Source organism: Camelus ferus, chromosome 3, assembly GCF_009834535.1.
Source record: "Camelus ferus isolate YT-003-E chromosome 3, BCGSAC_Cfer_1.0, whole genome shotgun sequence".
Lineage (NCBI taxonomy): Eukaryota > Metazoa > Chordata > Mammalia > Artiodactyla > Camelidae > Camelus > Camelus ferus.
This window is the reverse complement of record NC_045698.1, coordinates 63,466,048-63,482,279: the sequence shown is the minus strand read 5'-3', so window position 1 is coordinate 63,482,279 and position 16,232 is coordinate 63,466,048. Positions and strand designations below refer to the sequence as shown.

The 16,232-nt window shown below is 31.3% G+C and overlaps 1 protein-coding gene across 5 annotated transcripts in view; it reads left to right on the top strand.

The window, feature by feature from the left end:
• Positions 1-16,232, top strand: part of FAM172A (family with sequence similarity 172 member A) — a 362,785-nt gene that overhangs the window by 87,051 nt on the left and 259,502 nt on the right. For 3 of the 5 annotated variants that reach the window (XM_032476170.1, XM_032476168.1, XM_032476173.1), the window contains one exon: positions 2,303-2,494. The exons of the other annotated variants lie outside the window; for them this stretch is intronic. In XM_032476170.1, the coding sequence (XP_032332061.1) occupies positions 2,303-2,494 (192 nt within the window). The remainder of the gene's footprint in view (positions 1-2,302; positions 2,495-16,232) is intronic. 5 annotated transcript variants of the gene reach the window in all.

The window sequence follows — 16,232 nt, the reverse complement described above, 5'->3', positions numbered from 1 at the left end:
ATTCAGTTTCTTGGTAACAGGGAACTTAGGCGAATGGAAAAAAGAAACAGTGATCAGCACCTACTGGAAAGTCTATAGCTACAGGTTTTTTCATTAAGATAAACAGATGTCCATTTTCATAGCCATACCAGGATCCATTAAGGTCTCATTGACTTTAAGAGGCTCTTTTATTTCTGTGTATTTAGACATGCTTTTTTGGTAAATGGATGACTGAAAACCTTTGTGGCCTCTTTTTTTATTATTCACTAGCAGCTTTGCTTTTTAATTTTTTCTTTTGTTCGTATTACCATTTTCTTTTTTAAAGTTATCTTAACTGAATGATTCCTCTGTTTTCACATAGTGTTCCTAAGTAAAAGGGAATTTTTCTTCTCAGATTTGATTTTCTCTGTTTCTCATCTACTTTTCTTCCTCTGTGACTTCAGTCATACCCACTGTCATCATAGTAATTTGTGTATTCTAGACATCATGGTCTAATGTGGTTGTGTTACACTCCATACTTCTCCTACTGCATACTTAATTACTACTAACAAAAATACAGTTATGTCATCTTAATTCTTAGCATTGTATAGCTCTTTTAAAATTCTTTATAATCATGCATTAGTTTAATTTTCCATATGTGCTTTTTGGACTAGGCAAGTGTTATAACCAGCTAAGAGGATGCATTATTTAGTGAAATGCCTTTTATCTAAAGGAAGTCACTGGTGATACTTGATAAGGTTCTTTTTTCCAAAAGTTCATTCATTCTTTTATTAACTGAGTGCCTACAATGTTCTAGTTTCTCTTTTAGGCATTGGGAATGTAGCTAGAGACAAACAGAAATGTCTGTGCCTTCCTGGACTTAAGTTCTAGCGGAAGGAGCAGGCAGTTAATAAACAGATATACAAACCAATCTATAAAGTAAAGGACATTAGATTATGTGTGTTATGTGCTATGGAGAAAAATAAAACAGATAAAAAGACTAGGGAATTCTTGGGGGTGTTTAATTGGGGGTGGTCAGGGAAGGCTTCACTGAAGAGGTAGTATTCTTTTTCTTAGACCCTGTGGCCATGCTCTTCTTGCCAAAATAATTGCCTTTTGTGCTCTGCTTACATAAATGGCTAAGCATGTATTTCTGACATCAGTCTGATTATTTTAGAAGTGGAGAAATTTTAATTTTTTTCTCATCCCAGGAGTAGTGACTGGGAACATGTAGAATCCAGGGCATTTTTGGTATCATATTTTTGTCTCTTTTCTATTTTGATAATTGTATGAATATATACTGTTGACAAAGTGAAGTGTTATTGTATTACCTAGCACATGGATTGGCCTTTTCTATTTGAGGATGTGTTTATTACCAGCTGTCCAGATTTTAACTTCTGGCTCTGACCTGGGAGCACAAAAACTTCCATTCCTAGTTACTTGCCACTGCTGATGTGGAATACCACTCCGACCGTGCCATGGCATATGTAATAAAAGGTTGAGAAGTTATTCTGAATCTTTCAAATCTAAATGATACATCATCTAGTTTAAACTTAAATACTAGGTATAATCAAAATGAATAAAAATATTCCCTTTCATTACTAATACATAAAATAAGGTCATCAAAGTACACAAATAATATTCCTTCATAAAATAATTGCTGTATAAGCTTGTGTTCATACTCTGAATGAAATTTCAAAGTCTGTTTACATAGAACAGCAGGTGTTTCAATTTTTAAATAGTTCCTTCTCCTACCTTTTGAAAGCTTAGTAGTATTCCCTGCGAATATATGGTTTTCCAATATGTGTATCTTCCAATTGAGTTTTCCTGTTTTTTATTTTAGGTGCAACTTGTTTCTGTTATAGAATTATAGACTTCATAGCTGTATGACCTTGGACAAATTATTTAAACTTCCTAAGCTTCAATTTCTTCATTTATAAATGAGTATAGTAATAGTACCACATTAATAGAATTGTGATTAATTGAAATAATGTTTTTAAAACATTGAGCATAGTGTCTAGACCATAGGAACCATCCCCAAATTATTTACTCTTATTTATTAAATGGTAATATTAAATATACAATAATAATGGAGAAAGGTATAGATCCAATATTATTTTTCATATTTTTATATTTAAATTACTATCATGTCTCTTTTACTCATCTACCTTATATGTAATTGTCAATTTCTAAAGAATATTTTAATTTTATTTTAAAGTTTTTTTACTTCTATACTTCTGTAATAGTCATTCTATAATTTATAGTAACCATTAATTGTTTTCTCATTTATGTCTATGCCTGATCAGAAAACATTTATTTATTATTTAATTTTTTTTAATTACAGGTAGATGCCACTGAGAGTGAACCAAAGAGTTTTATCTTTATGAGTGAGGATGCTTTGACAAATCCACAGAAACTGATGGTTTTAATTCATGGTAGTGGTGTTGTCAGGGCAGGTCAGTGGGCTAGAAGGCTTATTATAAATGAAGATCTGGACAGTGGCACACAGATACCTTTTATTAAGAGAGCTATGGATGTAAGTGCAATTTCCTTTATATTTTTTGGCATTTTATAGCTCTGTCGTCTTATGTGTTATAAATTATTTTATCATGTCTTTTAAAAAGTCTATCCTAAGCATAAACTTATCTTTAAGTTGTTATTATTTAGTCTATTTGTAGTGAAAGATTATTCTTCATTATTTTGCAGTTGCAACAAAAACAGAAGGCTTCTTATGTGTACACAGATTTAGCTAATGTCTTTGAAATAAGTATTTTAAGTTCTAAATTTTTTTGTTTCTTATTACATAAAATAGCACTTAAATAATCAAATACTTACCAGTGTTATTGAAAATACTCCTTAAAAAAAAAATCATGACTGCTTTTGCAAATCTTTGCCTATCTTGTTTAGTGAAGTTAAAAATTAAAGGAAATCTGCTACTTTAAATTAATATCTTATTATTTAAAAGGAGACTTAGAATAATTCAGTGTTTTTTGTCAGTTCTTTAAAAAACTCTTTATAGCCCACAAATAAAGTGCTTTAAGAGTAAGACATAGAGATATAAAATGGTAAATTGCAGTATTTACTGAATTACTTTATTCGTACTTGAATTCAAACTTTTTAGAAATTACTATTTTAACATTGTGTTCAAGGTTTTCTTTCCTGTAATAGTGAACTTGCTTTGTCTGACCTAGCTTTGCTACATCTTAATGCTTGGTGACTTGTTACTGTCTCATTCCTAAGTTCTGCAATGAATAAGCTACATTTTGCAGAGTTGGTTTTCTTTCACATGTGAATAGAGATTTTCTTCAGAAAAATAATGAAGTGACACCCTGTATAAAGGTTTAATAAAAGAAGGCAAAATTATTCAGGAATATATGTGTACATGTATGCTCTATAAAAGCTACATTATTGCATTTTTGCAATTAAAGTTGGAAAGGAATTATTTAATACACTGATGATTGCAAAAATCAAAGACAATATATTTTCCTGCTGTGTTAACTCTGAAATGATAAGATTAAGGGCCAGCCCAGCTCCTAATGAATATTTTTTTAAAATAGATTTTGAGGCCCTTAAAATGCTGCAAGTCGAATTTCTTAGGTGAATTGTGTATTTTTTTCAGTCTTTGCAGACATTCCGAGAACATAAAGATACTACTTTTGATTGGTTGCAAACTTCCATAGTGTGTTTTTAGTAAAATTTAAGTAACTAAAATAAATTTAAATTGAGATTTAAGTAATTCACATAGTATGTTATTTCAACTGTTTCATATTTCAGGTTATGAATAGTAAAATGAACTTTTTCTCTGGCATGTTAGTTTGTTGTTAGAACAGATCCTGTCAATGTATTTTAAGAACATTATTTGTGAAATGTGATGACAATTCAGTGAATATTTGGCCATATATAGTTTAGTAAAGAAAGTCAGAGGTTTGTACATATGAATGCCTGGTGAAATATTTGATATAAATTATATTGTCCCTGCTATTAGATCAACTCAGCCTTACCCATTCTAGAATATTTTATTGTCGTATACCGTTTTTTGAGTTGAAAGAATGTATGGGAAGCCACTCCAAATATCTTTGAACAAACTGCCTATTGATATCCCCAACAAAGAAGAGGGAGGAAGTTTGTCAGTTGGAATAGTCGTTTTGTAGAAATAATGTTTGGGGGATAATAGCATTTCATTGCCTTGACCTTTTTCTGCTTTTCGCAATCGTAGCAACTCGAGATTCCTTGAAAAAAAAGCAGCTGATTTCTACATTGTTTAGTATGTAGTGTATTTTGTATATTTGGAAAATTTTAGTTTGTGTACTTTATTTTCGATTTTATGAACTTTATTCTCTTAACTTTCTACATGGTAAATATTTAAAAATAGATATCTTTTTTTTTTAATCCAGATAAAGTGATTTTAACTTCGTCTTTACCTTTTCATGGTGTTTCTCTGGTAGTTCTTCAAGAGCTGCTCTGTGTTTGTGTGGGGGAGTGGGGTGGGTAGGTGCAGTAGAGACAGGTGTGGGGAAGGATGGTATTTTGGGGAGCAAGAAGAGGAAGACTAATAGGGAGAAAGAAGCTGGGTCATTCATACTTTTAAATCAGATTAGCTCTATGTTTTTATTTGTTGGACTGTTTTGTAAAATTGTTATTTTACTAAATGTTTCTGTAGTTTACCAAAGCCAGGGAGCCACTACTCTGTTTTTCATGGTCTGTCAGCTTTCATATGACCACTGAAGTAAATACTGATATTTTTCAGGCCAGACAATATTATTTCTACTCAGTGTTGTTAATAGTATTTCTGCTGTATTCCTTCCAGATATTTAGTATAAGTTTATAGGTCCTAAAATAGGATTCATATCATTGTAAGGTTAAAACATTTTTCTAATAGTGGAACCCTGCCTCAAAGTGGACTGTTTTGTAAAAAAAAAAACAAAAAACAAAAAAACTATATATATATATATATATAAATGTATAAAATAAATATATAAAATGTTTAAATCTGTGGAGCCACTTTGGTTGAAGCTGAGGTGGAGATTGGAATTACCTTCACAACAGCCCCTGAGATTCTTCCCTGCACCCTGGGGCTCCACAGATCACAGTTTAAAAACTTCAGATATTCCAGTCCTTAAAATTTGGATACTTAATGACTTTATTATAAAAAAAAAATAAAGATTTCAGTTTGGAGAAATAGTACATATTAGATAAACCCCCACAGTACTTCTCAGGTTCACATAGCTGATGTTTTTAGTGTTTAACAATCTTTGCTGCATAATATATTACTTGGAGTAAGACATAGTATATCATGTAGCCAAGTACTAATTACCCAGTGTCTGTGCAGTTTGAGATTTACTCCTACTTATTTATTCTTTGAACTTTTCTCATATACATCTTTTTAGGCATTTCAGTTGATCTCTATTAAAAAGGCAGAATAATAGGTGACACTTAAGTCATTTAATATAATTTCAGGGATAGTTACAAGGTGCATAATTTAAGGAGTCAATCACTTTTAGGATCATGTAGTACTTGTAGGACCTTAAGAGTGAGTGCCTCCTTAAATTATGTACCCTAAGCACCTAGCTGATCTCTTCATATTTGGGCTTTGACTGAGATGTATACAGTGTCAAAAAGTTTTATGGCGAGCAATTTGGAAGCCCCTGGTCTATAAAGTCAAATTTTTACCATGCATCAGGATCACCTGGAGGGCTTCTTGAACCACAAATTGCCCTGTTCGGGTCCCAGATTTTAATTCAGAAGGTCTGATTGGAACCAGAGAATTTACATATCTGAGAATATCCCAGGTGATGCTAATGATGGTAATCTGGGCAGCATACTAGAACCACTGGTGCAGGTAATACCCTTTGGATTAGTTGAGGATTTATTTATACTTTTCAGGCTCGAGGTGTAATGGAAAAGGTAAAACTAGATGGCATTATATTTAGTATGACAGGATGAGAAGGTCTAGAAAAATTTTTAATAATAAAATTAGTGGAGAAGTAAAAGCTTAAATTATAAAGAATATTTTATAAATACTATAGAAGTGATTTATATCCAACATAAAATTTATTAATTTAATAATTTCATAAATGATTACTAAGCCTATATTTTTTTCTAATTTCTTATAGCTGGATTATTTAAAAGAATCTACTATTTCCATAATTACCTACTTTGAATATAAATTTCATACTGTTATATCTAAGTTTTAAAAATTAGCACTATTTTTATCAATGTAATTTATACAGTTTGGGTTCTGTAACATGGTGGACTGAGCTAATTAATATGCACTTCTCCCTCTCACTAAACACTCATAAAAATAATGGATAAAACATAGCAACAACAAAAATATTAAATACCTAGTTATATTCAAATGATAGAAGAGGAATCTTTAAATGCCTCATACAAGAAAGAACTTAAAGCCATAGTTATAAGTCCCTGGAGGGTGTGGCAGCACAAAGCTGATGAGATAAAAGCCCTAGGCCCCAAAGGGTCTACAGCACAGCTTTGAGCCTGAGAGGCAGGAGCTAAAACTAAGATCCTTGGATATAGCTGGGGCCCTGGGAGCTTCCGCCCTTTTAGTTTTTAGTGGGGCAAAAATCAGCTCATGGTCCAGAGGTGAAAAGAAATTTCTTTCCCAGAGGTAGCAGGTTGGGTAAATAAACAGCCTTCCTTGAGAAATAGAAGTCACAGACCCTATCCCAAAGATGTATTTGGATTTACATTTGAGTTTAGACAATTTACTTAGTAGGAGAATCTCAATGTAAATTCATGTAAAAATGGATTTGGGGCTGATGAAACTTCTGGGGCACCAGGTGGAATGAAACATAAAAGTGCCAATAGCAACGCTTTACAACCCAGGGTAAATCCCAAATGAAGATGAATTTGTAGGTGGAAACTAACAGTTATATGAGGAAATGATTCATCACAAGGAAAAATCAAGTCATGCAATTACCAGACACAGCTGAAGAGAGAATTAGTAAATTAAAAGCTAGAGTTGAGAAATACAGTATGTAGAATATAGCACAGAAAACCTGAGAAAAAAATTATGATAGAGAAATAAAAAGTCTTGGAGAATAGAATAAGATATAATATTCCTCTAATAGTTTTTTCAGAAAAGCAATAGAAAATAATGGGAGAAGAAGCAATATATTAGTGATGGAGTGTTCATGAGAAGAAAGAAATAATTCATTGTGGAAGAAGCATGGCATATCTTGAGCAAGACAGATGAAAATAAATCTACGCTTAAAATTTATTAAAATAAAACTAAGACATCAGAGGATATAAACATATAATCTTAAAAAGAAAGGAAAAACTAAGCAAGTCAAAAAAGGCAAAAAATTTAAAAAACAAATCATATTTATCAGATGAACTCTATCTTAGAGCCCTGTGGACTCCTGTTCCAATCTTGACTGGTCACTTTCTAAGCATGCCTACCTGTGTCTCATCCTGTGATTCCAGTTAGAATCTCTCTTATGTTTGACCTCCTGTTTCTGGCTCTAATGACCCCAGCTTTTTGGATATATGCCCTCATTTTGTTGGAACCATCAGAAAATGAATGTAAGATCAATTTTTGAATTCTTTTATTTCTGAAAAGTACCTTTATTTTACTTCTTCACTTTAGTTTAGTAATTCAACTAGGCATAGAATTCCAAGTCTAAAATCATTTTCATTCTGAAATTTAAAGGGTTTGTTTCATTATTTAGCTTCCAGTGTTTTACTTGAAAAGTCCAGTACCATTCTGATCTTGAATCCTTTTGTTCCTCTCTATGGAAGCTTCTTTTCCTTCTCCCTGGTGTTAAGAAATGAATCATACTGCTTTTGAGAAGTTTTCTATGCCTCGATGTGGGTTTTTTTTTTTTAATTCACTTTTTTTTGTGGGGGGGGCTGCTTGGAGATTCCTTTCAGTCTATACTGTACATTCATGATCCTCAATTCTGAGAACATTTTTTGTGTTGTTTCTTGATAATTTTAATCTTCTCTTTTTCTAGAAGTATTATCATATGTTTTTGGAGTTCTGGATTGAACCTCTTATTCTCTTATCTAATAGTCTGTATTTTCTCTTATTTTCTATATATTTTTGCTCTGGTTTCTGGGAGGTTATCTACTTTATCTCTTAGCCCTGTAGAATTATTAAAATTCTTCTATCATATTTTGTTATGAAGCTCTCTTTTTACTCATTTTGCAGACTTCTGCTTAGTACACCTGATTTGAGCTGTGTCTCTTTCTTCTGTGATCTGATGTCCTTCTAGTCCTTTTCTGGATATATTTCTCTAAAGGGAAAATTTCTGATCTCTTATAGAGTTGATTGCACAATGTGAGATTATGACCTGTTGTTTTGGTTTTAAGTTTTTGGTTTTTTGGTTTGTTTGGTTTTGGTGGGATGGAGATTATTCCACCTTATGTGAACTTAGAACTAGTGCCTCTATTTTTAGACTCAAGACCCATCCCTATTTCCAAGATAACTGGCAGCCCAATTTCTGAGTTTCTCTGAAATTCTGTAAGTGAATTGGCTTGCTTTTAGTTATTATTTTTGTCCAGAGGCACTTAACATTGAATTTCCTCTGTAATACCAAGAAAGTTCCATCAGCTTATAGTCTTCCAAAAATATATTGACATCTGTATCTTCTATTCTCTACCTTCCCATTAGTTTTGTCCTGATGGGTTAATACCATCTCTATTTGAAAATACATTTTTATTTAATTTTTAAATAGCAGTATATACAGATGATTTAAGAATGAAACAATATATAAAAGTATGCAGTGAAAAGTAATACCACCCCTATTTTTTAAAACTAATATTTTAGTGTGATTTGTGAAAGGAATAAATATTGCATTTTAATTACATTTTTAATCTGGCTGTTCCAATGACAGGTTGTTACTTTACAACTCTTATCTTTTTAAAACAAGTAACTTTGAAGTAATTTTCTGTATAACAAAATGCTGTGTAAGTCTTAGGAGATGACATCCTTACCTAGCAATATTTGTCAAACTAGAATATTTTAGGATTTTCTTTTAGAAATCACTTGTTATTATAAGATAACTAAATTAAAAACTATCTAAACTTGCTTGAATCTAGTATGAATTGCATACTTTGAAAGTTGATTTAGAGCTTAGTAGTTTTAAAATTATTTGCTTCCTTTTAATATGCAATAGCTTATTTTCTGTGCTGCCTGTTAATTTTTGATTCCTTGTTTCTTGCTCTATCTTATATTTCCCTCCCTATTTTGGCAAACACATTTGTTAAGCTGATTGATTACAGTTTTAGGATTTTTTTTTCCCCACAGATGTACATGGAGCTATTATAGATCGTTATCTAAAATAGGATATGATTTTTTTCCCAGTAATTTGAGTAATAAATTTTTGGTGACACCCCTTAACTACTGCCTTCAATTCCTAGTCTTCCAGCCAAGTACTGCAAGATCTTGCTCTTTCAGTGTAACTGTGAGACAAGGTTGATGATACAGAAAGTTAAGAGGATTCTAGTGGGCTTTGATGGTTAGTAGATAGTAGTAAGAAGTACCATATCAATATAGGACATAGCTTTTATTTTTAACAGTGACGGTGACATCTAGCAGCTTACCATGATAAATTATTTAATATTTATGTAGTGCAAATAGAATATAGTTTGGCAGAGGTCGCATGTTTAAGGTCTCAGAGACCTCAAAAACATGAAATTGCTTGGAGCTTTTAGATATACTTTTGTTGAAATGACTTTTTTGTTATTTTTTTTAATACTGTCAACCAAAGTATTTGTGAAAGTAAAGAAATATTTATTAAAACAAGGTAACAGTTTTCAACATATAAGATTGGCAGAGAATTTCAAAATAAATTATATGATAATACCAAGTTTAGATATTGGTGGAAATGTAAATCGAAGCAGTCTTTTTAGATGGCAGTTTGGTTTTTATCTCCCAAATTAATTATGCATATTAACCTTTGATCCTAAATTCCACTTGTAGGAATTTACACTGAGCAGTACACAGAATATACGTACAAGGATGCTCATCACAGCAGTTTATAATAACACAAAAACTTCTAGCTACCTAAATATCCACCAACTGGGGACTCTTTGATAAATGGTGGTACATTTATATCATGGAAGACTATGTAGTTATTAAGAAGAATGAGTTACATGTGTGTATGTGTTCATTCATATAAAATGATATCTAAGAGTTATCAGGTGAAAGCATAAGAATGAGAACATTTGTTAAAAGGTACAAAAGGAAAAAGAGAGTACAACAGAAGAAGATCTGGTATATATCTAATGGAATATTACTCAGCCATAAAAAAGAATGAAATAATTCCATTCGCAGCAACATGAATGGATCTTGAGATTATCATACTAAGTGAAGTAAGTAAGGCAAAAACAAGTATCATATGCTATCACTTACATGTGGAATCTAAAAAAAGTGATACAAATCAACTTATTTACAGAAAGAAACAGATTCACAGACATAGAAAACACACTTATGATTACCAAAGGGGAAAGTCAGGAGAGAGTGAAATTAGGAGTTTGGAATTAACAGATACACACTACTATATGTATGAAATAGATAAACAACAAGGACCTACTGTATAGCACAGGAAACTATATTCAATATCTTTTAATAACCTATAATGGAAAAGAATCTGAAAAAAAAATACATATAGAACTGAATCACTTTGCAGTACACCAGAAACTGACACATTGTAAATCATCTATACTTCAATTTTTAAAAAAGATTAAAAAAATACACTTACCCCACATGTGTACATATATATACACCTATATACGTACATGGATGTACACTGATCTTTCTGGAAATCTGTGCAAGAAACTATGATGTTTCTTCTTTTACTTTTCATTTTCAATTTTTCTATTCAATTCTCCTTTTCTTTTTACTTTGAGCAGATATTACTTTTATAATTTAAAAAGATATTACTTTTTTAATTAAAAATTTTAAAAAATATATTCATGAAATATATTGTAATAATATTGTAGTTATTCATTTAACCATTTCTAAAAGAGTTCAAATGTTTGACTATAAAACTGCAATATACTCTGAATTGTTACTGATTTTTCTCCTTAAAGACTGGCTGAATTTAGACCACTACAATTTACATTTTAAACCTTTTAAAAATAAATGCTGTTTTTTTTCTTTTTGAAATATGAACTACTAAACTATAGATTGAAACTCAGAGCAGTCATTCTAAATCTTAAAAAGTAAACTTTGAGAGAAACTATAAATTAATCAGAGAAAGTATAAGCTGTTATATTATAGTCTTCATAAAATATTGTTCAAGTCAAGAATTCCAGAAAAGGTTAAAAGCTTAGTGCGTTACTGAACTGACAAGGTATATGAGGCCACATCAGCCCTCATGCCTGCAAAAGAAAACAATGAAATGACAGCTCTAGTGTTTGGAGAGAGGTTGTTAACGACAGCTTATTCCTTTATGATTTCAACTCTTGACAGAAGACAGGTCTGCTCATTGCATCATGGCAGATACATCATTACCTTCTGGCCCTGTCATGAGTGAATTGGGGGAAGAAACTACATTTGATTTTGAAAATCCAATTACCTTCTGGAATTTTGGACACTGTTTCTGAGGTAGATGTGACTAAGCCATTCTGTGGTAACTCTTTTTTCTAGATTATTCTCTAGTACTGAATTAATTAGCTAATTAAGCATATACTTAAGTGTTTTCTGTAGTCAAGTGCAGAGCTATCTATGGCAGCATCGAGCACCTTGATATTCTAACATCATCCCAAGAAAAATATTGCAAGGCCTCTCATGCCTTATTTCTATTCCTCCAACCTATGTTTATTCCTGACTTCACATAACTTTTAAAGTAGACCTAGGCCTTTTCACTAAGAGCAAGAGAAAAAATACTGGATTTTAAAACAGGCACCATTTTTACATGAAAAATAGTTTATAATTATAATTTCATTATAAAGTGGTCTGTTTCTCAATTACATGCATATTTGAATTCTTCTCGGCTACCTAAGACGTAACTCTGGAGACTTAGAAAGAGAGAAGGTGTGGGTTTTGAAAGTATGTCAAAAGCCTTGGGGTTTGTATATATGAGCAGAATTTCAATGGAGATTGAGATGAATTTAAATGCATAGAAAGCAAACATAAAAATCTTGTTTAATTTCTGTCATGTTGTTCCTTTTTGAGTCATTCTGATGTCTTTTTCAAATCTGTTTTACTCTTGAGCTTTGTGCTAGTATATCCACGATCTGTATTTCCCCCCCTTTTTTATTTCGCTTTAACTGCTGATCCCTTTTCTGTGGTTCTTCCTTTAATATCAGCTAGCAGTTTGAATTGCTGAATCAAAGCTGTTTGGGGAGTAAAAGAGTGTGTAAGATTGTGCAGGGTGAGATTCTCTGGGTAGAAGGTAACACCTCCTGCAGTTATAATCAATGCTCTGGACACCTTCAAAGATCGGAGAAGCCATGACTTGCTCCAGGGTTAAACTTTTAAAATAACTTCCCTAGAGAAAAGTGTCATCAATAAAACAGAATAATTAGTTGACAATTCCTGAGTAGCCTAAGTTTAACAAGAAAAGATTGAAGATAGGTATGCTTTGCATTTTTCACTGTTATTTTGGTTTCCTTTGGTTTTTAGCCTTTACACTTTTTTCTTGAACATGATTTTAAAAAATTACTTCCAGTATTTATCAGTTTATCATTTAAGTTACTTTGAGGAGTAAGAAATAGTCCAAACATTTACTTGAAATAATTGAAGCAGGAAGTTATGGAAGGCAGGTAATTTGTGAAAGTATAATTTGTACTTATAGTTTAGGTCACTAAGCTTTAAATTAAATGTATTATGTTTACATAATCACTAAAATAAGATATTTTAAAGAAAGCAATGCTAAGTTAATTTAAGGATAAATTATTAGTTTCCAAGGGCGTTGTTTAGTAGCATTCATGCTTGATGTCATTCATTCATTGGTGATATTTTCAGCTTTTTACAGGATGTAAACAAATTAATATTTAAAATATTGATTCCTAGATAAATTGCCTATTTCAACATGATACTAACAATTGTAACTAACGCCTAATTATAAGTTAAAGATTTAATATGAAAAAGACACATCTATTAATTTTTTTTTTTTTGCCATGTAACTTTCTTACATTAAGAGTGGATTTCAGCAGTAATTCTGAATAGTAACAGCCAGCATTTTAACCTCTTTATTTACATAGAATATGTAATCTCTTGTTTTCCTGGACATAAAACAAATCACTACTTAAAATTTGCAGTAAGATGTAAGAATTAGATGGAGTATCTCGGCATACTTTGTATATTTAGAATCATGTACTTTTATATTTTAAAATAAACTTTTATCAGTTTACTCCAAATGTTAATATAATCAATAACTCCATACTGTCAGGTATGCATTCAGCTATCAATAATCTTAGGACCCATGTGGTTGCTTTGTGTTTATAATCCTTATTGAAAAGGAAATAGCACCTTGTTTATGAAATGGATACGTAAGGATGAGTGTGCTTCATGAGCTTTATGCCAATGGAAGAAAGCTTCAAGAAGTATTAATAAAAAAATGTAAAGCATCAATAGTATTGTGTTAGTAAAAAATAATAAAAGATGCAATTAGTATTTTTAATAAAAGGCACACAGGTAGGTATACATGCTGCAGTTAAAAAAACTGATACAGTTTCAAGGTCATGCACTTTTGATTTTTATAAGATCATAAGATTTAAGCTAATTTAGATTAGGAATTTCATATAGAAATGGTATATAGCATGTCATTTTTTTTGTTACCTAGAATTTAAATTATAATATATATACATGCTGTAATTAAATTCTGATGAAAATGAGGTATTTCACAATTTATTTTTTCAGTTAAAACTATGGAATGAAATATTCTCTCAATCACTGGAGAAAATTAATATTTGTTAGAAGCTCCCCTTTGGTCTTTTATTTCTGCAGTAATACAGTAATAATGATAAATAATATTTGTGTGTCCAAAAGAAACTAATTTAAAAAGTTAGGGAAAATACTGTTAAGTAAGCAGTTCAACTTTGCTTTTCGTTTTGATAGTGAAGACTGTTGCTTTTGTTATAATTTTCTCATATTTAATAGTGTGGCTAGAGCATTTAAAACAATTCTGTTAAGTTGTTATCTTTAAGCCTATTTAAAACAATTCTATTTAATTGTTATCTTTATGATTACACAGAGAAAATGGAAACAGTTAAAAATAAAGGATATGGTTTAAGATATGCAGCTCATGTGTATGCACTTATGTATATGTTAAGGTGCAGACTGAACATAGGTTGTTAAATAAAAACTCACTTTAATAGGATTAATTTACTTCTTTATTATTAAGAGGTAGGTATGTTTTGAAACATATTCTTGATCTCTTCATATACACAAACACACATGCCTACATACATACATATTTCTCTGTAGTAATTCCAAATTGCTAACCCAGTAGTGTTGATTTTTTTAAAAGAAAAAAAAATCCATTATTTGAAACACTTGTCAATTCTGATGGGATATGAGTACTTGCTTATTCATACCATGAGCTGCATATTTGAATAAAATTATCTTTTCTTACAATGAAATGGTCTTGAAAAATATTTGAGAGAACATTTATCTGGAGAAATGAATGCCAAGAATAATCTTAAACTTTTTGAAGGAAAGTTTAATGTACTTCTTAGTTTGCATTTTCTGATAGTAAGAAAATGTCTTTTCATTAAGCTTTTCATGCACATTTACTTAGTATTGCAATGGTTTGGAAGTTCACTGCCCTTTTGAACAGTGTATGTTGTTTGTGATCAAAAACTTACAGAAGTAAAACATTTCTATCAGAGCAAACTTAGAACTACTGGTAATTCTCTTTTTTTCCTGGAAATTAACAAATTATAACATCAAAGCCTATATAGAGAAGTATATAGTAGGTCATTTGCTGCTGCAGGCATTGTCTCTCCCTCCAGGATGTGTTTGTTTAGTTTCTCTCACTTTCTGCCTGTGGCACTGTATGGTGAAATTCAGACATGCTCTTCCCCTCCAAGGAATCTCAGAGGTGGAGGATAACTTATACAAAATTAATAAATGGTGTTGCTTTTTCATTATCGCCAATCCAAGGCAATTTGCAGTGTTCACTTAAGAGAAAAAAATTGAGCTGTGTAGGAAGCACTTACAACAAATACATTAACACATTTAAAGGCACAATTTTAAAAAGGAAAATTTAAGATAGTCAGTACTCTGTAAGCAACTAAATATAGTAATCTATAAATATAGTAATATATTATAAATATAGACCTAGTAATTTCTCAAGGCTCATCCTTTTATTATTTTGGTATAATAAAATAATAAAATTTAATGTTAAAAGTGAAAAACAAGTGTAGTGTTTGTATTTTATGAAGACTGAATTAAATGAGTTAGTTCATTTAGCCAGAGAAGAGTTTTAACTATTAGAGTTTGCCTATTAGAAATTTTATTTTTACTCTTTAGGTGACTAATTTTGCTTAAGCATTTTGGTGCAACATATAATTTTATAGGAAAGAGAAAAATTGGCGTGAATGGTGTTAACCTGTCATACTGTGTGCTTCATGGTGCTCAAATCTGTGTGAATACCATAGGTAGTAGGATTTAAGATTGCTTTCAAAAAGAAATTATATATGTACAGTAAATAATTGTACAGTCTTCATTTCTTTTTTTTTCTTTTCAGTTCCTGAGAACTTTTTCATTAGCTCTAATATTACTCCTTTTATGAGGTCTTTTTTCCTTACATTTAGATACATTTGAATTGTTGTATGATAATTTTAACAGTAAGGATAATTGTAAAGAAGCTTGTAATAGAAAGCCACATCATTGTCTCATCTTGAGCTTCTGCACCTCAATCTGTTACTGTCTTAATGTACAGGAAACGATACAGTTAAGCCTCCTAGATTCTATAGCTTTAGGAAGTATCCTGTTCCTTTATTTAGAATGTATGCACTACACTGCACCTTGTAATGACTTGTATTATAAGAACAATGCCATTTGCCCAATTTTATGGGTGTGCTTTTGTCTCCCACTAAACTGTGACCTCATTGAGGGCAGGGACCATAAATTTTCACCATTGCCTGGCAGTACAGTTTAGCGGATAAGAACACAGGCTTTGGGGTTAAACAAACCTAGTGCCAGTTTTAGCTTTGTGACTTAATAGTTGTGCGATTTGGTCAAGTGTTTTGAACTATGTACTCTTAGTTTTCTAATCCACAAAATGATCATCATAATAATACCAAACTCATAGGATTATCCTGAAGATTAAATGACAGAATACATGAAAAGCATTTAC